This window comes from Aulonocara sp. 'chitande type north' Nkhata Bay, linkage group LG8 (genome assembly GCF_057382095.1).
Source record: "Aulonocara sp. 'chitande type north' Nkhata Bay isolate Kocher_YH1m ecotype deep benthic linkage group LG8, A_spYH_male_GT1.1, whole genome shotgun sequence".
Classification (NCBI taxonomy): Eukaryota; Metazoa; Chordata; class Actinopteri; order Cichliformes; family Cichlidae; genus Aulonocara; species Aulonocara sp. 'chitande type north' Nkhata Bay.
In genome coordinates, this window is record NC_141351.1 from 16,101,192 (window position 1) to 16,125,330 (window position 24,139).

The 24,139-nt window shown below is 40.0% G+C and overlaps 1 protein-coding gene across 6 annotated transcripts in view; it reads right to left on the reverse strand.

Moving 5' to 3' along the window:
- pald1a (phosphatase domain containing paladin 1a) overlaps positions 1–24,139 on the reverse strand; it is a 58,636-nt gene that overhangs the window by 22,953 nt on the left and 11,544 nt on the right. For all 6 annotated transcript variants that reach the window (XM_086303876.1, XM_086303873.1, XM_086303875.1 and 3 more), the window contains exons 4-18: positions 23,878–24,057; positions 23,299–23,463; positions 23,052–23,212; positions 22,378–22,453; positions 21,432–21,586; positions 21,240–21,336; positions 20,949–21,053; positions 20,510–20,605; positions 20,291–20,425; positions 19,289–19,405; positions 18,770–18,949; positions 18,429–18,626; positions 17,976–18,116; positions 17,812–17,883; positions 8,913–9,053 (exon numbers count right to left, since the gene is read on the reverse strand). In XM_086303876.1, the coding sequence (XP_086160002.1) occupies positions 8,913–9,053; positions 17,812–17,883; positions 17,976–18,116; positions 18,429–18,626; positions 18,770–18,949; positions 19,289–19,405; positions 20,291–20,425; positions 20,510–20,605; positions 20,949–21,053; positions 21,240–21,336; positions 21,432–21,586; positions 22,378–22,453; positions 23,052–23,212; positions 23,299–23,463; positions 23,878–24,057 (2,019 nt within the window). The remainder of the gene's footprint in view (positions 1–8,912; positions 9,054–17,811; positions 17,884–17,975; positions 18,117–18,428; positions 18,627–18,769; positions 18,950–19,288; positions 19,406–20,290; positions 20,426–20,509; positions 20,606–20,948; positions 21,054–21,239; positions 21,337–21,431; positions 21,587–22,377; positions 22,454–23,051; positions 23,213–23,298; positions 23,464–23,877; positions 24,058–24,139) is intronic.

Genomic DNA, 24,139 nt, shown 5'->3' on the forward strand with positions numbered 1-24,139 from the left:
GAATAACAATTAATATGTCCTATAAGATATCTGAGTTGTAACATTGTAACTACTTAACTCTTTGATCTGCTCTAAGCCTATTGGTTGGTTTAGTTTTTATGATATCTTTCATATAACCTTGTGCATTTAGGGATGCTTTTCTGCAGACCTGGGTTGTTATACATTGCTTATTTGAGCTATTGTTACCTTATTATTAACTCAAAGCAGTGTGGCCACTCTCCTCTGACCTCAAGTATCAGCACGACATTATTGGCTGGTCACTGGATGTTTTCTCATATTTTCGGATTATTGTCTGTAAACCTTAGAGATGGTTTCTGAGGGAAAATCCCAGCAGATCAGGCAAGTCTATCTAGCATAAAAAAACATCTCACGTTCAAAATCAACTAAATGACCTTAATTCTAATGTAGCATTTGAACTTCAAAAGGTTGTCATAACTATGTGTACATACCTAAATGCTTTGATTTACTGCCTTGTGATTGGCTGATTAAAAATTCAGCATTAGCAATCAGCTGAAAAGGTGTACTTAACAAAGTGGTCAGTGGGTATATTTTTTTCAAAACCACGCTTATTCATCCTCCAGTAGATGTAAAAATGAGAGAAGTATATGAATGCATTTCTTTTATATTCCTTTAGGCTGCTTGAGCCTCAGAACCTTTTTTTAACTTGCACTTTTTTATGAACACCTGAGCATCCATCCAGAAAGCCTCTGCCAGTTTGGCCATGGCAAAACAATCAAAGCTATACATCATTCGGCCTCCAGTCTCAGGACTGGATCAACATAATATGAAAAACTCCTTTTTAAAACAGAAAAGAACCCATGCCGCAGCCAGAGAGAGGAGGAGACGAAGGTGCCTTTATGTTAATGGTTTCTACAGATTCTAATCCTCCTTTTTTCCCAGTCACTCAGAAGTTAAAAGCAGTTTCAAGCCACATATTGTACAGTACATATATATCGGTATTCAGTCTTTCCATTTAGCCTTTAACAATCTATGAGGATTTTTAATTGTATCACAATACAGATTTTATTTTACTTGACATTTACACTGAACCTATAACAGTTATAGTTAACAATCAAAAGGAATTTAACCCCAAATTACACCTTAAAACAGAATTAATATGATGGAGAACTAAAGAAAAGAATGCAAAATAAACAGGCTTTTGATTAAGCAAGGTCAATCTTTTTGACAATAGAGCAAGCAGAAATACATGATTCGTCTGGGGAGCAGAGATTATAGAAGCCACAGGAGGAGACAGGGCTCATCAGCAGGGCCTACTCAGAGACTGGAATATCTGCCCACAATAACCACACCCATTATGGTACATTCTGTACGTGCACATGCCTGGCAACACAAGTGGTGACTCCCACACTGATCATTTACTGAGCTACCCAATATCTTATGCACGCAAACCCAATAGTGAGGCATTAAGATGCTATGTTGTTGAGCTAGCTAAACAGACATTCAATATTTTCAAACTAATTGGAGTTCTTTTAATCAAATTTGTACTTTTAGTTACTAATGACCTTCTACATTGATGTTAGTCAGCAACAGAAAGCATTTTGATGTAATTGATGTTTGAGGGGGGGTTTTTTTCTCCTTGTTAGGGAGCCACAAAGCTGCTTTAAAGACCACGTTGTTTGCTAACCACACTGCAGAGGGATTAAAACCTCATATTACTATTTAAAATGTGAAAACAGCCACTTTCTTTGGGCCTGAGCACCCTTAAGATGCACAGAGGGACACAGATCAGAAGCCATAATCTGTGTCAGTGTCCTGTTTTTCAGGAAGGTCATATTTATTTCAGTTAAACAAGGAACAACCACATATTTTCCCCTCAACACGTCTGAGAGACGCGACTGACAGGTTGCAGTGCAAATAGTGACCTCCCATGTCTTTTTCTTCTCACTATTCCTCAACGTTGATGGAAAAGAATTCATGAGGACTGCACTTACACTAAGCTCCTTAATAGGACAACCAAGTAAATATTATGATATTGCCATCACAACCTTTTTTAAAGGAAATGAAATGTATGCCGCGTAGCTATTAGTTGCTTGTTCTGTCTATTTATATTTTTCTCTTCCTCTTGAAATGATGATCCAGTATAACTCCTGCTTTTATTAAGACTTTCTCTGACAACCCTAAAAGCTGGCAATACTGCAAAGCCCAATATGAGTACATAACTGTTGCAAAGACTCATAATCTGTATTTGTCGGGCTTCTTTTTTTGTTCTTCGTGCAAGGTTACAACCTTATTAGAAGCAAATTTTACTACTGCGGTGTAATGTTTATAGTTCACCAGTGGGGTTAATATCCTATCGCTGAATGCTGAAAAAATCAGGAGCAGGAATTAACATTTGAATGATACGCATCGTTTACAACTCATGCTGATTGTTCACTTTCATTGGACACTACAATGCTAGAATACAATTAACTATGAACCATTGTATGCTATTGTAAAGAAGTCAAAAAAGGAAGCACAGGAGTAACTTTTATTGGCTATTATTATGGCTGGCACACAGGTAATTCACTCACTTTGGAACCTTTTTAAGCAAATCTGACTATTACACTGCAACCACAGGATGTCTGCAGCAGCACTACTTAAACTTACTTTTATGTACGACTGCTACAGGAACAAAGAGCCATTATGAGATCAGAGCAGCCGCGTGTAGCTGGCCAGCATACTAAACAAACCTTTTTAAATTATATGCCTTAAACGTATTTTATGTCCATACCTTAGGAAATGCATCTGAGTTCAATTGCCAGCATGTATAAAATGCTTTTTACTATGAAGATTGTGACGGCTCTGTGGGAGAAGGTATGCAATTGTTGACATTGCATTCATTTGCTGTACAACTGTCTTCACGTATGAAACATGGCTTCCCCAGTGGGGCATTCTCAAAGTTTGATTCCCGGAGCAACTCGACCCAGTAACGACTTCTTGCATAATCCACATGGTTGGCATTTAAGTCACTTCAGCAGTGAAATTGTGTTCCCAGTTTGTTCAGTGCCAGTAGCTAGATGGCGCAAATGCCAGAAAGGTGGACTTTTTCCTGATGAAATGATTTGGGACTGAGCTGGAACTCACACAGACCATGACCACAGCTACTGGGAGCATGCTTAAGCACGCTTGCATGGCTTCGGAGGCAGTTATTCCTGGTCTTTTGGCCTGAGGCATCGACAGGTTTAGTGTGTGAGGGGATGTAACCCATCTGTGCGGTGCCCAGGTCTGATGCACTGTCCCCGATTAAGAGGGAGACTGGAGGGACAGTCGGGGCAAAGGGCAGACGAGGGTAGTTCAGTTATTCAGGGTGAAAGCATGCTGAACAGTAATAATCGTTACTGATCAGCATGTAAATTCAGGCAGAGCATAATCTCTATTAGAGCAAGTGAAATGAGCAGACACAAGATAAGATGCAGTGTTTGGTCGAGGTTGCAAGATAAGAAAGGAAAAATAAATAACGCTAACACCACCTTTATTATACAGTAAAGTTAGCAAACTAAAGTATGAATGTTGAGTACAGAGCCGTATCTATCTTACATTTACAACAACAGGCTAGCCCCCATGGAATATTGATCTTATGCGATTAAACAAACCTGTCGCAGTAAAACTGTAGAAGGCATTTAACTGAGCAACAAGGCAATTTATTGCTTGAGCAGTTTTTTATTTGTAAGAGAAAGACTATGTTAAAAGCTGGGCTGTGATAGCAAGATGTGTTTATAAGGTATGCCAACGAAACTAATTAGCTTATCAGTTTTTAATGCTACAGTAAGTTAGTAACAAAATGAAATAACTCCCTTATGGCGATCCCAGCAGCTGTTTGCAGCTTTCCCTCGGCCGTATGTTTTTGTTAGCCGGCAAAAAAACAGAAGCTGTGCTGGTTCATGTAAATACCACGGTGAGCTGCCTGCTTTCACATCTCACACAGTTCCCACGACACAGCTTAACACTACCTGCCCAGCGTGAAATGGCAGTTGAAGCAAACAGGTGGCTGACGAGAAAAAATATAAAACATCTGGCGATACAAAGAGATATATATTTTGCTCAGGGATCGGAGAACAAAATAATGATACAATATTGAATTTCAAAATGCAAACAACAGGTGGGAAAAACAAAAAAAGTCACTATAATGTTGTGCATCATCTTACATACTGCCAGTTTACTCCTAATAGATGTAATATCCAATGTGGTAGTTAATTTAGGGAATGTTATCTAATATAAGGCAGCATAGTGGTGTGGCGGTTAGCAATTTTATCTCATAGCAAGAAGGTCCTGAGTTTAATTCCACCATCAGGCCAGAAAACTCTAGGTACTCTGGCTTCCTCCCACAGTCCAAACACATGCAGTTAGTGGGGTTAGGTTAATTGGTAACTCTGAATTGGCTACAGGTGTGAGTGTAAATGGTTGTGTGACTTTAAGTGTATGCAAAGACTGGCAACAAACCCTTTCACAAATGTTTTTCTTTTAAGAAGCTCTTTGTTTCAACGTTATGGTCATATTACAGTGCGCTTTCATTGCGCTGAATACTTGATATTTATCAAGACAATTGATATCAGCCTAATGCAATTCAATAATCCTTGCGAACTGCATTTCAGGTAGGTGGGCTGATCTAATGGGAGGTCATATGAGCTGTTTTCCCACATGAACTCTGGACACTGTTGGGAGAATCTGGGAAACTATTCCAAGTTCATGCTTCTCATGAGTAAGAAAGAGTAAGTCTGCCTCAGAAACACCGTCACTATCAGCAGCACAAGTTTTGGTTCAGATAAAGGTGGTGCATGAGTAGAGGTAGAACAAATAATCCTAACTCACTGTACATCCTCTTTATAATTAGCTCCCATGTGCTCTCGTGGCTTTAAAAGGACATTAGACAGACTCTATAGTCAGATGCTGGCAGTTGAAAGAATATGAAGGCTTTATGACTAACTTATCAAAATGGCAAAAAACTGAAAGTGCACAGTTCAGAAACTGTGATTACAGAGTCTTATCCAGTTGCAAATAACATTTACAATCAAGTATGCCGGAAAACCTGCTGGCTTTGGATTCAAATAAGAGGTCTACAAAACACAGCAGGGCAGTATAGTACAAAGTAAAGATGTAATTAAACTTTGAACAAATCCAAGTAAGCCGCAAAAGTTATATAAGAATAATATAAGAGCTATAAAAAGTCTGAGAATATAATTCAGGTGGCTGAATCCTTCACTGGAAATACTTATCTGTTTGCTTTTTTTCCCCTCGATGACGCACTGCAGCAGGTGATTGTACTCATTACTTTTTCCTCTATACTAATCAGTGAAGTCACCTGGCACGGCACATGGTGCGAACAAAAACCTGCATATACTCTACCCACCATAGTATGTATGGCTATAAATACCTCAGAATCATCATTCAAAGGGAGTGTAGTCTGCTGAAAGGGAGTGAGACACGTACAAGAAGATCATTAAAGTCATCACTGAGCCAACTCTTTGCTGCCACTCGCAAGGATACGTGAAAATCAGTCTACTCTCTTCAGTTTATAAACGACAAGCATAAATCCCTAGTGGCTGTAACATATGAGGTTATATTAAAATCAGTGATGAATGCAGGCCTAGCTGCTAGCTAGACTTTAATAAACACTTTAAACATATAAGGGATTGTAATGCGCAGTTATTTACAACCATGGGAAATCCTTTAAAAATAAATCAGCTTCTAAATAGCAAGTGAAGGACAGCAATCGCACATAACTCATCAAACAACTTCAGAAACTCCCCAAACATGCGTTATTTCCCTCAGTGTGTATCTCCACACATTTACACAGCTATATCTCAACTCTGTGTAATAAGTGTCTGCACAATAAGGTCACCACATCTGTAATTTTGTGGACAGTCGCTGCTGAATAATATATGTCATTAATCAGGCTGGAAGTTATTAATAAAAACAACCTCCGGACCTCCCACCTCGCGCTGGATCTAAATAGAAGCTTCTTCTCAGTTCTTTAAGCATCTCACTCTGGTGGGCTCCCCACTTTTGTCAAGTGGTACCCTTGAGCCAAAAGAGTATAAGAGATAGGTGACGTTGAAGTTCAAACTTGCACAATATTAACTCCAAAGCAAAGAATCTTTGCTTTAACCTTACAGCAGGATTCCTCAGCTCACTAGTTATTTCACTTTCTTTCTTACTAATCCTGTGCTCTTAGTAAAAATTAATCCTCCTGTCAGTTCCTGCGGTGGTCCCTTCAACCTCTGTGAATTTGGAGTATTTAGCCAGTTACTCCCCCTTCTTCTTTCCTAAAGACATTCACTACCTTACCTCAAAAAAAATCCTCACAGCAATCTCCTCTCCCTAGAAATATTTTTCCATTGCCCCGTCCAAACCGTGAGGGCCTTTCTTTGAACACACAAAAGGAGCCTGATTTGCCACTCATTCAGTCTAGTTCTGTGCATCTCTGTTTTCTCACCACCTGTGTGGGAAAAAAAATCAATATGGATTAGGGGTTGGGTTTTTGGACAATCTCCAATTCTGCCACTCACTCCTCTTTCCCTTTAATACCATCTCGATGGAGTGGATGGAGTTTAGTGATCCTCGGTGATAACATTTTCTGTGAAGTCACTCTTTTAAGCTGCTTGGACCTATAAATCAGACAAAGTTATGCAACCTGCAGTCTTGGGTCTAAAAGGTAAAGCATGGAATTGAAGAGCTAACTGATGAACTTGAGACATATAACCGTTGGCAGAAATGGGGTTCGGAGATAAGGCGCATAACCACGATGCAGCCCACAATAGGCAAACAAACAAACAGAGCCAGAGGGTGGACAGAAATTATATCTTGACTATATAAATTAATAATTCTTTAGTGATAAACAAATTGTTAAAAAAAAGCCCCACTAAATCCAAATAAGACTGAAGTGTACTCCAGTGTACACAAATTGCCAGAGGTGATTTTCTAATAAAAACTAAGCTGGACAACAAAAATCAAGGCCACAGCGGCTGCAGGAGACGAGACGAGATAAGTAAGAAGAGAAGAAGAAGACAGAGGAAGTGAGGGGGAAACTTCTGGAGTGCGCTGACCCTGATGTTGCAGAATGCATCTGCAACCTGGGGTCAAGTCTGGTCAGCAGAAGCAGTTTTGCAGGCCCTTTGAGAAGAGACATCCCCTTAGCCTTTGCTCCCCCCAAAGCCTCCACCCACCTTCCTTATCCCTCTTCCCAGGCCCCTCTGTGAGCTGGTGAATGGTTTGTGTCCCAGTGTAAATATAGTTTTTCTCTATCAAAGACATATTTTCCAACCACTGTCAAAAGGAGAGGAGGGTGCTTTAAGAGAGGGGGAGGTGAGGATAGAGAGAGTGTATGTGTGCGTGTGTTTTGGGAATGGGGGCTCCCCCCCTTCTCTCCCCCCTCTTTAGTCTGCTGCTGCCTGCCAGTTCTAGCCACATCTGGCACTGTTTATCACCTGGCCTGCTGGTTCAGGCAGAAGGAAAAACGCTGGAACAGGAACACAGTGCCAATCTGAGGTCCACTGTGGCAGCTCTACAGGATAAATCTGATTAACAACATTCTGGTTCTTTTTTCAGACTGGCCATCATTTACTCCTGTGACAATGATACCGTATGATACTACCTGCAGAAAAGTTAAAACCAGTACACTAATCAAAGCATAACAAAACATAAAAGGCTATTATTGTATGTGGTGTGCATGAAATGCAAATACCATTTACTCTTTTATGTAGCTCTGACTATCACTTAGTTAGTTTTGAAGTCTTTTCTCTTTGGTTCATTTCAATAAACCCTTACCTGCTCCAAAAAACCCCGTTGCCCACTACTCTGCAGGATGTATTAGTATTCAATGCAGGGCTATAAATCCTGCAGCCATTTGTTCAGTTGTTTTTTCTTCTGAATACGTTTGGCTAACACAGGACCTTGTTTGAAATATGACTGCAGTTTCTTGCCCCGAGGGAGATCTTTTTAGCAGTGTGCCCACATGATCAGCAGCTACAGTTATGATGTAGAGTTTTCAAACCAACTGTGTTTATACGTGAAAGCTAACAAACATGCCGAACGCATTGTTTTTATTCCTGTTTTTTTTTTATTCTCAAGTTTTATTACCTCACAAATTTAAACTGCAAATTAAATTACATTGAGCACTTTTACTAAGTTCAATCCAAATATACAGTTACATTGATCCAAACGATTATAAAGTGAGCTGAAGGGAATCTTTTTTTTTTTTCCGTGGAGCCTGACACCACAGAGTGACAAGCAGGCAGAGAATACACGTGAAAGACAGATTTAATCGGACAACGAGGCCCATTGAAAATGTGGAGACAGCACTGAGTGCAACCAGCATGAAGGGAACAGCTGACAGTGCACAAAGGCACCATGATTTGACTGCATTACAAATAGCTAAAGCACAGCATGAGGACAGACCCTGAAACCCCTTTTACAAACTGCTTCTGTCTTCTTTATATTTTGCATGGAACACCTTTCATATTGTTTTTTTTTCTCCTTATTTCTTGTTTTTAAAGGGTCTTTTTTTCTTGAAAGGCATTCAATGCAAGTAGCAATGAAAGCAGATTAGAGCCACAGGATATGCAACCTTACACCAAGTGGACCATTACTCTTCATCAAGAGATAAAGAGCTCATAATATTGTCATTTCCTGCCTTTTCTGGTCCCACTCTATTCCATTAAGACCTGAAAGGAAGTTCACCGAGTTGCACAGTGGATCCTTCTCATTCATCTCTGTGGGTTTAAGGTGAAGCTATAAAAACTAGTTTGTGCTGCCATCTATGGACCACGTGCAAAACTACACCGACAATCAATACAGCACACAAATCGACATTTTTGCCGATTTGTTTCAGTCTCCTAAGAGAAAGAAAAATGTTTCAGATCTATTTCACTAAAAATGGATGCCCCATGTCTTTAGGACAGAGTAATGTGGCGTACCTGTCTGTAAGTGCAGATGATGATCTCTCTCAGATGGTAGTGCATGGGAGTCATGGTCTCGCTGACAGTGTCCAGGGCCGTGTCCACCTCCCGCTTCATCCTGTGGCCATCAGGGAGCAGACGCACCAGCTGCATTACAATCTGGAGAGAAGAAAAAATAAAAAAGCCTTGTTTTAGAGTACGTTTCCAACACAGATATTGAAGTTATGATAAGACTGAAATATTTAACCAGACTGGCTAAATCCACACCCGCCTAAGACAGATAAGAATAATTTTTTTATTGAATCAGCATGATACTGCAACTAGATTCTTTTTAAACAACATTGTAGAAAGCTGTTTAACTCATTCAAATAAAACTGGGATTGGTGCTTTAATACGTTATTTTTACTCTGCATTTGTGTTTGAAATTCAACACTTTGCATCACTGCAATGAAAAAGCATTAAAACGAATACTATGACTAGCTTTTAGTCTTCTTGTTATTTTAAGCAGCAAGAAAACTAACAGCTCTTTTTGCAACACACAGCTTAGTTTTTAGAGCACGGCCTGTCAGTCCTGACCTAAATGAAACGTTGCTGTGAATGTATGTCAGCATGCTGATTTGTGTGTTGACCTAGTGGAAATATGGAATGCTTCCATCACCATGTTTGGATGATGTAAAACTACAGCGCTGTGTAGCAGGTCAGCTAAAAGCCATCTTACTAAACTTTGTTTGTAGCCCCTCTGTGACTTTTATACTAACAATGAAATCAAGATGAATACAAAGTTAAAAATAGGGAGAAAACTTTTTGTCCTATTCAGAGTCATTGGCGAAATACACAAAGAATGCCAGTTTACACCACAAAAAGAGGTGACCTGTTATCAGTCCCATATTAACTAACATGCCTTTTAATTAACTACAGGTCGATGGTTTGTTTGCTTAATGCAAAGTAGGCTTGTCTGTCCTTTTAGGTCAACACGCTAAGTTAATTCCTGTTACATAAAATATGCAAAGATGAAAAACCTTAAAATGATTATTGAGCTCATGTTGATTCAGACGAGCCTTTTAGCTAATACTGACACAGTCTCACTTTTTACCTGATGAAATGATGCTGCCGAGTTAGAGGTTTCATTCATTTGGAGTTATGTTTGGGTTCAACTAATGGCTCTTCAAATAGTGAAGATACAAAATATTATAGCTTTTTAGCGTCTAGATGGATCACTAAAGGCTGCCTCCATAGTGGCTCCAATCAAATCCCTCAAAATTAATCAGAGCAGTGGTGAAGTCCAGTTTTTATCATTTAAGGCGACTGGCAAGACTAAAATCTTTTCTTTCGAGGCAGCACCTTGAAACAGTGATCCATGCTTTTATTTCTTCCCGCCTGGACTACTGTAACTCACTTTATGTGGGGGTCAGTCAGTCATTGCTCTCACGTCTGCAGCTGGTTCAAAATGCGGCTGCACGACTCCTAACAGGAACTCGAAAAAGAGAGCATATAACCCCCGTGCTGGCCTCTCTGCACTGGCTGCCTGTGTCTTTTAGAGTTAATTTTAAAATTCTTATGTTTGTTTTTAAATGTCTACACAGTCTTGCCCCGCCTTACCTCTCTGAGCTTCTTCATCCCCACATACCCTGTCGGTCTCTCAGGTCAGCTGACCAGCTGCTCCTGGAGGTACCGAGATCCAGGAGGAAGCTCAGAGGGGACAGGGCCTTCTCTATTGTGGCTCCAAAATTATGGAATAATTTGCCCATGCATGTTAGAGAGGCCCCTTCACTGTCCACTTTTAAATCACGTCTTAAAACCCACTTTTATTCCTTGGCTTTTAACCTCAGTGAGACTTAGTTTCTTTTTTAATGCAGTAGTTATTTAATTAATGATTTCACTCTTCTTTTATTTGTTTTTTATTTATATCTCATGTAATTTTATTTTACAGTTCCAATGTACAGCACTTTGTGTCAGCTGTGGTTGTTTTAAAGTGCTTTATAAATAAAGTTGATGATGATGATGATGATTTTTTTTTTTTGTTTAAAAAATGTAATTAATTCTACCTTCCTATTAAGAAAGTCTTTTGAGTTATCTTAATATTTCATAAATACAATGGCTTATCACACACGGTCCTGCAAAAAACAGCTGTACCCCTTCCTGATTTCTCAGTTTTTGTCACAATTACATGTTTCGTGTTTCATCATGGAACTTATTTTAATATAAGACAAAGATAACCTGAGCAAATAAAAAATGGAAATATTTAAATGACGATTTCATGTTTTTTAAAGATGAAAGCTAACTAAACCTGCCTGGCAACGTGTGAAACACGAACTGCATCTCTTGTTAAATCATTAATTAATTGTGATCAATCATATTTTTTTGGAAAACTGATTATAGCTAGAACTGTTGAAACCAAAAATCACTTAGACAGATGATGTCTGATAAAGTGGAGTAGGTTAAACGAACCCACAAAGCAACACATCATGCCACAATCTAAAGACATGCGGGAACAGCTGAGAAGTCAATGACATCAGCCTGGAAACTGTTACAAAGCCACGATAGGTCATTATCCACACTTGGACAGCATTTGGAATTGTGGCGAACCTTCCCACGAACAGCTGCCCTACCAAAGCTACTCCAAGAGCGCATCGACGACTCATCAAGGAGGTCATAAAAGAACCCAGAATAACATCTTAAGACTTGCTCAACAACAATGGCCAAAAACAGCATCCATGAGAGAGTTCCAATGAGAAAACCACTGCAACAAATGTTCAACTTTTTGGAACGTTTGAGTCACATCATTACATCGGGAATAAAACGAACACAGCTTTTCATAAAAAAAGAACATCACACCAACAGTCAAACATGGTGGTGGTGTGATCATCTGGTGCTCCATTGCTGCTTCAGGACCTGGACAACTCGCTGTAATTGATGGAACCATTAAATGTGCTCCCTACCAGAAAATCCTGAAGGACAAAGTCTGGCTATCACTTTGTGGCCTAAAGCTCAAGCGCACCTGGGTTATGTAGCCGAACATGATTTGATGACCTTAAACAGGCTTTTTAAGCTTGCAAACCCTTCAAAGTGGAATTAAATTAATTCTACAAAGAAGTGAGGGCTAAAATTCCTCCACAGCAATGTGAAAGGCTCATTGACAATTATCAAAAACACCTTGTAGCAGTTCTTGTTGCCAGTGGTGGCTCAACCAGTTACGCTGTTTTTTAGATAAACTTTCATGGGGTTTTATCAGTAAGGTGCCCAAGCAAGTTAGGGCATATGAAATGTCTCCTCTGTATCATCATTTTGATACCAGGTTCATCTTCTGAATGCAATTCCTTCCAGATTTTATTTATAAGTAATTACCCAATGCTAACCTTTTCTTCATGTCCTTTGGTGCTGAACTGAATGTGTAGAGTGCTTTTTTATTGAATGATGGAATGGAATTTATAGGATTCAGTTTTGGAACATTTGCCCTACACACTTGCTATAAAGACCTATGAATAATACCTTATGTATAGCAGTTTTTCAAGACATTGTTACAAAATGCTTTACACAAGGCAAACAACAAAAGTGGGGATAAAAAGCAATACAAAAAAAATAAACAGAAGGAACACTTAAAGAGCTTATTCTGCAACTTTAAATGCAATATTTTAGGATCTTATTTTGCCTCTTTTTCTCCACTTCTCCATTAATTTTCATGAAATCTGGCCTAGTAGTTTTTGCATAATCCTGCAGATAGATAAACAAAGAGTCACTGTTTCAGTTTGTCAAAAGCCAGCGTAAAATTATCCTACTGGTAGGACGGTTTGCCAAAGTAGGATGATTTGTCAGAACACCAGCTGTGATTTAACGCTACTCCGTTTTCATATTTGGAAAATAGGTAAGTATTAGCACTTTATTGACGTGGATAGTTGATTTTCTAAGCCATTTTGAGTGTTTGTTCATTTTAAAGTGAAATCCTTATCTGCTTTTTGCACAAAACTGTCGAATTTGCAGCTTTGGTTAAGTCTGCTGTCAAGTTTTTGGACAAATTTGATGTTACCGACAAAGTTAGCAAGTTTGCAGTGCATTCTTGCTGAGTGATAAGACTATTAAATTCTAATTCATTAATATCTGTATGGTATGTTAAGTCTATTTAGGTAATGTGGTTATTTAATAGGTTATGTGCATTGTTTGCTGCACATATTGAAGCTCAAAAGAAAATGTCTATTTACATATTGAGAAGAAATGGGAAGAGATTTACTCGTTCATTTCTGCTGACTCCTAACCTTCCGGCTATGACAAGGCTCAGAGGCAAAACCTCGGACAATATGTCTCAAAATTCAGACTAAATGGTCAGAAATTTATTGTTAATACTAACAACTCATATATTTGGTTAAATTCATTTGTAAATATTTTTGATGAAGATGGACAACTCTTTTCTGGAACCAGAAGATTAGTAAAAACTAGGGATGGACCGATCCAATATACAGTATCAGTATCAGCCCGATCCTGACCTAAATTACTGGATCGGATATCGGGGAGAAATAAAAAAAATGTGATGTAACTATGACAAAATGCTGCAGGCCCGGATGCACTGTCTACACTGGCTGTCTCTCACCCTTTACCCATCCCTGTTGCTTGTCATGTGTTTCTTTGGTGTATTAGGAGTTTTTTCATGTGCTATGTGCAGAGGTGTTTTTTTCTGTTCTCAAACTGATCTCCCTGTTGGAGCTCAGTCTGGAGGGAGTTATTTTTTTCTCCTTATCTTTCCTCATGTTGTGCATTTTCCATGTTATACCCCTCTGACCTGTCTTCCCCATGTGATGTTTGTGTAATGTACAGTGGGGCAAAAAAGTATTTAGTCAGCCACTGATTGTGCAAGTTCCCCCACTTAAAATGATGACAGAGGTCAGTAATTTGCACCAGAGGTACACTTCAACTGTGAGAGACAGAATGTGAAAAAAAAAATCCATGAATCCACATGGTAGGATTTGTAAAGAATTTATTCGTAAATTAGGGTGGAAAATAAGTATTTGGTCACCTCAAACAAGGAAAACCTCTGGCTCTCACAGACCTGTAACGTCTTCTGTAAGAAGCTTTTCTGTCCCCCACTCGTTACCTGTATGAATGGCACCTGTTTGAACTCATCATCTGTATAAAAGACACCTGTCCACAGCCTCAAACAGTCAGACTCCAAACTCCGCCATGGCCAAGACCAAAGAGCTTTCGAAGGACACCAGGAAAAGTATTGTAGACCTGCACCAGACTGGGAAGAGTGAATCTACAATAGGCAAGCAGCTTGGTGTGAAAAAATCAAGTGTGGGAGCAATCATCAGAAAATGGAAGACATACAAGACCACTGATAATCTCCCTCGATCTGGGGCTCCACGCAAGATCTCATCCCGTGGGGTCAAAATGATCATGAGAACGGTGAGCAAAGATCCCAGAACCACACGGGGGGACCTGGTGAATGACCTGCAGAGAGCTGGGACCAAAGTAACAAAGGTCACCATCAGTAACACACTACAACGGCAGGGAATCAAATCCCGCAGTGCCAGACGTGTTCCGCTGCTGAAGCCAGTGCATGTCCAGGCCCGTCTGAAGTTTGCCAGAGAGCACATGGATGATACAGCACAGGATTGGGAGAATGTCATGTGGTCAGATGAAACCAAAGTAGAACTTTTTGGTATAAACCCAACTCGTCGTGTTTGGAGGAAGAAGAATACTGAGTTGCATCCCAAGAACACCATACCTACTGTGAAGCATGGGGGTGGAAACATCATGCTATGGGGCTGTTTTTCTGCCAAGGGGACAGGACGACTGATCCGTGTTAAGGACAGAATGAATGGGGCCATGTATCGTGAGATTTTGAGCCAAAACCTCCTTCCATCAGTGAGAACTTTGAAGATGAAACGAGGCTGGGTCTTCCAACATGACAATGATCCAAAACACACCGCCCGGGCAACAAAGGAGTGGCTCCGTAAGAAGCATTTGAAAGTCCTGGAGTGGCCTAGCCAGTCTCCAGACCTCAACCCCATAGAAAATCTGTGGCGGGAGTTGAAAGTCCGTGTTGCTCGGCGACAGCCCCAAAACATCACTGCTCTCGAGAAGATCTGCATGGAGGAATGGGCCAAAATACCAGCTACTGTGTGTGCAAACCTGGTAAAGACCTATAGTAAACGTTTGACCTCTGTTATTGCCAACAAAGGTTATGTTACAAAGTATTGAGTTGTATTTTTGTTATTGACCAAATACTTATTTTCCACCCTGATTTACGAATAAATTCTTTACAAATCCTACCATGTGGATTCATGGATTTTTTTTTTTCACATTCTGTCTCTCACAGTTGAAGTGTACCTCTGGTGCAAATTACTGACCTCTGTCATCATTTTAGGTGGGGGAACTTGCACAATCGGTGGCTGACTAAATACTTTTTTGCCCCACTGTATGTATGGTCGGAAGGGTAAGATGGCGCTTGCACAGCTGGCAGCCTTAACCCAATTTCCCTCGAGATGAATAAAGTATGATCAATCAATCAATCAATCAATCAATCAAAAGCACTTTCACAAAACTTGCAACATGGCGTAACCCAGCTCATGACCTTAGACACAAAGATGAAGTTATTCTGCCTTTATGCTGCACAGCTGCCTCTTCTTCTCTTCTTCTCTCCCCACTCCCTCTCCTGTTGCTACTTCAATCATGAAACTGTTCAATGATCAGCTTATCGGCTTTTCTGTCGCAAGTCCCGTCTCTCTTGTTTCTTTATCGCCCACTTTCCACCAGAAAGAGGAAAACAGTGAATGAACAACAGCAGCACGTTTAAGCTTGATAAGCTGTTGCTAGAATTTATTTAATATTACTTTCTAGTATCAGCTGATGTTTGCTGGAGCCACAGCCGTACAAGCTGCTGGGCCATGATATTGGTTTGGATATGTGGTGCGAGTGAAACATGAAGATCATCTGAATCATCTGAATCATCAGAGCATTAAGTTTATTAGATTGGTCAGCATTCCTGAACTATGAAATATTTTGGGTGCAGAGTATTTTTTCCATGAAGGTATAACAGAATAGCTTTAGTGTTTGGTTTTTTAAAACTTGAGTATGAACTTATACAAAATGCAGCAAGATATATTTTTTTAAAAAACAGTTTTATTGATTATAAAATACACTATATCGAATTCATATCGGTATCGGCAAACTTATGAAATCGGTATCGGTATTGGACATAAAAAGGTGGTATCTCTAGTAAAAACCAAGGACGATGCCACGAGGATCTTTCATGAGTTTTATTCATGTCCAATTGGAGGACACGCTGGCATACACGAAACGCTAAATGCAGTGTGTTCCAGATTTTACTGGTTTAGTATGACAGTTGAAATTAAAAAATGAGTATGTATTAACTGTTTGTATTGTAGTTAAAAAGTGTTTAAAATAAGCAAAGGTTTTTTGCTTCGGAGCGGGTAATTTTACGTGTAGGATGATTATTCTATCGGTAGGACGGTTTGCCAAAGTAGGATGATTTTTCAGACGTCGTCGTAAAATTATTCTACGGGTAGGACGGTTTGCCAAATAGGATGGTTTGTCAGAACACCAGTCCAAACTCCGCTACAGGTCCCAAAGTCAAATGAACACTGCCGCATCACTGAGAGTTACAAACTGATTTCATTCTTTCGTCTTTCAGCTGGATCAGTGTAGCTGCTCTACCAGGTGTAAGAATTAAGTTTAACATCCAGGCATCCACTGTTAAAGTTCATGGAGTTAGAAGTTAGCAGGAAGTTAGCTCACTAGTTTCCACCTAAACATGATATACCATGATCTAACTGAGGGATTTCTGAAAGAGACAGAAAACTAAACAGCAGTGACCTTTTTTGTAGGGTTACTGAAGTTGGGGTAGCTGGTATATAATGATGTGCTACATGATCGCTAGCAACACAGCTATGTTAGTGTGATATATAAACACAGTGAAGCTGGAGGATAAAAGCTTCCTGATGGTTAAGGACAAATGCAATCGCATGGCAGGATGCTGTAAACGGACCAAACTTCAGTCAGGAGAACAACTGAGATAATCCATCCACAATACATGGTTAGTCATTAATATACCAATGCATGGGTGAGCTGTAGTTATGGTACATCGTAGGGTTTTAAAACTGAGAGAGGCCGACAGTCATGACTTTTTTTAGGGACTTGTTCAGATTGAACAGAACCAGATACAAAGCATTAAAACATGTTAAAAACCAGAGCTGTAATAAACACAGAGTAGTTTGGACCCGGACGCAGGGTTCATACGTCATCACTTAAAACCCGGATAGATAGCTGTTATTTCCCAGTGTATTTTGATTCCATTAGTAGCATGCACAACCAAAAACATCTCATCTACAGGTGTTCTAGCTTCATTAACCTGTGTTTAAACAAGTATTCAAGTGTTGCATTTGACTGTCAAGATTTGATTATCTTGTAAATTCAGCACAACAGCAGAACACGTATCAGGTAAGAGTAGATCTTAGCAAATTCACCCCAAGGTCAGACCACTCGGAGACTGCTCATAACAGTTAACATATTAAATGTTTAAAAAAATAGTTCATGACAACACAATTGGAAAATGACTCGAAATGAGTATGACTAGTTTGGAAGAGTTTCCAGGAGAAAATATCTTCTTCTGAAGTTTGCAAAGTCACATTTAAATAAACCACAGGACTCGTAGAGTATTTTTTAACTGGCCTCAGCATACCAGCTCAAACACCTCATCACAACTCAGTTTTGAGTGAATAAATTAGTTAATTTCCAAACAGATATATTGTTGTAATACAGGTAATTCAAAGGGCTGCTGACTAATCTCAAATTCTCTGTTTTAGTTTATGTAAACTTGTGTTCATTATGCAAAGAAATTGAAACTTCAAGATGTTTTTATGCGCTTACAAGCTGGTGAAGATACTGTTTTTTAAAGTGCACATACCTCAAATTCTCCTTTTGTGTACTTAGCATCAGGAACACTCACAATCTCATCTTCAGCAAACTCAGGAAAACCCTGCAAATGGAAGCCAAGTTTTTATTAGTTGAAGTGGTTTTATACAGAGTGGCTCTCAGTAAACATGCAGACAACTCAAATATTCAGCTCACATTAAAGTGCCAGAGAGTCAGAACGGCGACGACCATAGCGGTTGTGGTCCTGCCTTTGCCATTGGAGCAGTTAAAAACAAACGCTGAGTGGGAATCCTCGGCCAAGGAGCTCTTCATGCCCTCCAGTAGCTTATCAAAGTCCTGCAGATGGTTAAACATACAAATATTACCACAATATGTCTTTATTTATGCAGATTTGTATTGATATCACATGAAAAAAATGAAAAAAAAATATTAAATATAACACATAAACAGTTTTGACAAATTGAAATCTGGTTCTACGATTATTAACCACTAGAGGGAGCAAAAGTCTTAATCATTCTCAGCTGTCTTTAATCCAAACACCTATCAAATGAACCAGAAGCTGTTTCTGCCTCTTGAGACTGCATGTTTGAAAGGACGCGTGTGTTTGTACACACACGTGTTTACACGCACAGGCTGACACATCATTACCTCCTCTCTGGGTGCGCTGCAGTCTGGCAGAGGGATGCGTTTGCAGACAAGGCCCTGGTGAGAGCTTTTGTGCTGGTTGAAGATCTCCTGAACAGTCAGGCAGGTTTTAAACATCTTCATCTGTTTCTCCTGCTCAAGGATCACCTCCAGCCACTTCTGCGCTTGCAGAATCTCCTCCTTTAGGGATGTTTCCAGTTTCTAAAGGAGGAGGATACAGAAATGTTTTCACTTGTTTTGAAGAACAGACTAAAATCCTTGGGACATTCTTTATTTATTCAACCTAATATAAAAACCATGAAAAACATTTAAAAAGACAGAAAAAATAATAATTTTCTCTGTACCTCTAGCAGCTCTGGGTCAGATGAGGGGATGGAGATGTGTTGGTCCAGACACGTGGGCTCCCTCACAGCAAAAATCTGGCCATTTCCTTCTAACACCAGCTCTTCCTGTAGGTTGACCCACAGCACGTGGGTGTGCTTCCTCTTTTCATCCGTCAGATGGGCCAAAACAGCTCCAGTAGCCTGCACGCAGCAAGTTAAGACGATTAGGGCAAGAAGCTGGAAGTCCAGTGTGAGCGTCTTGAGGTGGGCGAGTGGGAAGTAATCATGACTCATTCTGCTGAGTCTGTTTGTACTTATGAATAAATCCGACTGCATAAATGCATACTGATGATAACTATTACAAAACTGTCGGCTGAATGTTTAAATGATTTTATTTTAAGACAACTAAAATATCAAAGTGTGTCTTTTAGTAATTATAGCAAAGATTACAAAAACATTTCTTTCTTTCTGGATCAAATTAAAAAATCTCCCATTTTTCTTGCATTTATTTTGATTAAAGTAGGACATAATCTGCTGCACCTCAGATGTTGGCTGAGCCACTCCATAAACAGGCATCTTGGGCACTCGTCTGAAGTTAACCGCCTTCATCTCTTTTACTGTGCTGAGCACGTCAGGAGCCAAGTACTCATCAGCAACCTGCACACACACAGTCATTCACAGCATGTAATATACGGTGCTTTTAAAGACAGATAATCACAAATACAGATGAGGGATCTTGGATGAATGCATGAAATGTGTTTTCATACCAGCAGCTAGCATGGTGGCTTCTATGTGGAAATGTATTTAGTTTAAAGGGGTAAATGTAGGGAGATGATGATTAGATCATAACAGATTTAGGGAACTTGTTCAGGAATATGTTTACAAAGAAAAAGCTAGCCAAGGACATAGACTGAGAATTTCAGCTTCATACAAAAATATCCAAGCAATGATGCAACTCAAAACAAGCAGACTTTTCAATATTTCTATTATTTCTTATTTTATCAGTTTCTTTTAAGCTCAGTCTGCCAACATGTCTCAAAACTATATCTGAAATATGCGTTTTATTTAACAGCTTCTGATGCAAAAACAGGAATTAAATGACGCACTATTGCCCCAAATCCTCATCTGCTCAGCGCAGCCACACAAACCTAGCGACCTGGTCAGTTAGTGTGTCGCCTTAGTGGCACTGGTGACTTTTCTGTCTTTAGCCTGTGGCTAAATGTTGTATGGATTGTGACTGATTCTTGTAAATGTGTTCTGTGAAACCTAGTGGTGTTTTTATGAGGTTTAATCATTTACCAATGTGCTACAAATGACCATTTACCTATTTGCATTGTTATAAAATCACAATAACTGAAAGAACGGACACAGCTTGACATTTTCAAGTTAAAAGTTTACAGAACACGAACAAAAAGATCTGCAATGAAAAATAGCCTATAAATCAGGCTCTGAATGAAATGCGAGCAAAGAGCACATCCTTCCCCATCATCAGCAATGTTAACAACAATGATATTGTTAAATATAATAATCTGATTTTCCCACCAGCACTCGGGCTCCTTTAGTGACCAGCTCTGCCGGAGCGGACAGCTCTGATAGATCCATGCAGGCCAGTAACCTGTACAGCCAAGCATGGCAGCACATCCACTGGCTGAAGTTCGACACAAAGGCAAGAGGATACTGCAAAAAACAACACATAGTTACGACTTACAATTACTTTTTCATGGTCCCAGAGAAGACATGTATGCTGAAAAAACTTTTTACCTGCTCATGAAGGTATGCATTGAATGCAATCAAGTAGAAGTATCGCTCCAAGCTCTGCATTGTTCTGTTGAGAAAGTAGTCTTTGGTACTGCTTCCCTAAGAGAGGAATAAAAGCTTGATTATCTGGTCACAGTAGCAGCTTCTGCAAGGTTTTTATAATTTTTCTAGTCAAACACTTTAACCAAACCTGCTTTAATAATTAAGCTTATTTCTTGAAAGACAGGAAAGAGATCAATTAATGATATCAACTTCTCAAGTCCTCTATCAGCTCGAGAGCTCTCACTGGTAAAAGACGTTTATCAAGGCTGATTGTGCTCTCACATGTCTTCTATTAAGCAGGACATAAACTGAGCAGTTTATGAGCCATTTATAGTACAAGCTGCTGCTTTTAAAGAGAAGTTCCAAGTTACAAACTTCAAAAATCTATATCATTACTAACCTGAATTTGATAATCTTCACCAATTCCCTCCAGCTTACTCTTGTTCTCATATATTGCTTCTTTTATGTTGTGCATTTCTGAACACAGGGCAATCGCCTGGTCAACCTGTGAAGAAGAAAAAGACAATGAATCACATATATGAACAATTTGTTTTTAAATACCTGTTTGGGTAATAAAATACTCTGTACCTCTCGTTTTTGCATAAAATCTTTATTTGGGACCTACGTGTAATTTATTATAATTTTTTTTCTTTCAAATCATTGTTATGTAGACAGACATTATCAGCTTTACCTCTTCCATGACCTGCTGTCCATTAGGGAGCTTGTTGATCAGAGACTGGATCACCTGGAACAGTGGTCTGGGTTCTGAAGCAGCTGGCTCCTCAACTCTGACAAAACAAAACAAATATTTTGCCTTTATAAAAAAAAATAATTAATTAATAAATACTTGTCATTGATTTTCTATTTGATCTAGACTTCTTACTGGGGTGGAGGCTGTGAATCACCCCTGAGGCGATTCATGACAAGCGTGCCCAGGATCATGGCTAGGTTGGTGCGTCCAACGCCCACCTGGCAACTGAACAGCAGAGCAGGCAGCTTCTGGGATGCACCAGGGCCCAGAGACAAGCTTGGGCTCTCCTGGAAAACGATGCACATAGATGAGAGTTAAGCTATTTTCACACATGAATTGAAGACAATGTCAGAAGTCCCAAATGCCAAGTTGTGCAACAGATCTGCTCTTACTACCAAAAATAGTAGGGTACTTCCTGTATAGGGTGCATTTTTTAACGTAGGACACGAGATGCCCACTTGTCACGTGATAGATAATACATACTTTGCACTGGAAAATGTCAGTTTACAGAGAAATCAAATTCGTTTCCAAGAAGCTATCCATTAAAATTCTACATCTGGGGCCATCAAACCAATGATATCCGGCTCACCGCATTGAATTGATCACTTTGGAAATATCAGTGAGTGACTAAGATTTACTAAAACAAAGCTCTGATCCAAACAGAAAAAATGAATCCGCTTTCAAACCACAGGGAATGGGAACGGCTGCTGCAAGCCACTCCAAAAAAGGTCACAACAAGAATAAAAGAACATCCTGTATGAGTGAAGGGAAGGACGGAAACCAGACAAAGTGGATGACCAAAGAATGGACATGAAGTGAGTCCTTACTGCCTTCTTTTGGGGGACTTATCAATAATTGATTACACATACAGGACAGATAATGGCATACATGTGGATTAAAAAAGCTAGCGTTACTTTCTCACTACCTCAGTGAAAAACTCCAGGCGCTCTCCAAAGCTCTGGCCATGAATAACTTTAATGGCGCATCAGAACAAGATCCAAATATAAAAAACAAGCCCAAAAAAGGACTATGTAACAGCTGGGTTTGTAGTGTGATTGGCATTTTTACATCTGCTTACCCTGAGTATGTTAACAAATGCGTCAAAGTCTTCTTCCAATGGTGCTCCCTCTGTGGGCAGCGGCAGTCTGTAGTACCTGCAAAACAACACACTGTCACCCAGAGTTGAACCCGTCCCTGTGTATGTTGTGTCAATACTGCCCTTATGTAGGTCAGAGCACATAAACATATAACCTTAAGACTTTACAGCCGAGCTCCCTAATGTTGTGTTTCCTAATCTCATCAGATAGAAACTATGCCTTTTCCGGCAAACTGCAAAGGATGATGGGAGAGATTGAATCACAGGATGAGCCCAAACACCTGCACTTTGAATCTATTTATAATAAAACATCCTATCGTTTACGAAACATAAAGATTAAGAGTAAATGCTTTAGGGCTCTCCTATGGAAGTAATACATTCTCTTGGCCTGGATACGCAGCGAGCGGTTCACAACATCTCAGCAAAGCCGACACCGCAGATCTGATTGCAAACAGGATGTTTCAATCTGTAGTTTTTACGCCCCCGTTTCTTCTCGTTTCCAAAAAAACGCAGGGCAACCAGTCTTTGCACAAACAAGCACCACTATTTATAACCTTCCCTGCATGTTCAGCAGCAGGCAGCCGCACGCTGCTTCGTGTAAACTTGTGCGTGTGACTTGAGGAGCTCAGGCATAATAAAGGAACAATGTAAACAACCTGTAGGCCGGCATAGTGAACATCGGCCTCTTGTAGACCTCTTCGGTCACATGGATGTCCTCCTCGCACGTGATAGATATCTTCTGCGGCTCGTCTTTAAAGAACTCGATGTCATTGTAGACATAGAAGACGTTTTCGTTGAGCTTGGCGAAGTCATGGAGCTGTGGAGCGTGGATGAAAGGAGAGTTTTAGTACTGTTGCAAATGACACAAAAAAATCAGGGATTACGCATGAGTTTGTCTCTCACCTCCTTTCTGATGGTGAGCTCCAGGCTTTCCACCCTCTCCTCTTTTTCCAGGTCATGAAGGTTCTCATGTAGATTTTCCTTCCTCCTCGGGGTATATGGCACAAAGTCATTGTCCTTGTGCAGGAAAACAACGGGCTCCTCTCTTACACAGACGAATATAACCTCCTGTAGGAAGAAATATGGGAAAACAGGCCTCCTCCTTAAAACGACACTACTTTTAAAAATAGCTGGAAACAATTTCTCGTCATATGACACTGAGCACATGAATACAGAGTTTTAAAAACCCGATGTATAATTTTGTCAATTTCATTTTAATTGCGGCCGGTTTCTAGCTGCTCTAAGTAGAAAGATTCATTTTCCACTGGCGCACATGACCACAACTTTCTGTTTGCTCAGTTCTGCAATCCAGCCACAGCCTCCACCGAGCACTTGACTCCTCAAATATTTACTGACAACACGGAGCGAAAGAGGCCAGGCAGAGCTAAACTGGCACCAGCACAGGAAAATAGGATCTACAGAGAAACCTATCGAAGGCTTAAGAGGAGCACAGTGAAATTGTGCACAAGTTATAGCAGTGACCTCTTGTCCTTGCGCCTGGAGTCTCTGGAGAACCTGCTTGAACCCAGTCAAGCTGGGCTGACCCATGCCATACAGGGGGTAGGATCCTTTCACTTGGCGGAAGTTGGGCGCCCCATAACTGCCCGTGGTGTTTAGGACATCAGCCTTGCTGTAGACATCCTGGACCATGAAGTACTCCCCCTGGAAAGGAGAGCACATATAAATCTGAACTGAGCCAAACTGTTCCAACTTCCAGCACAGCCTTCATTGGGAGAGTAGCAAA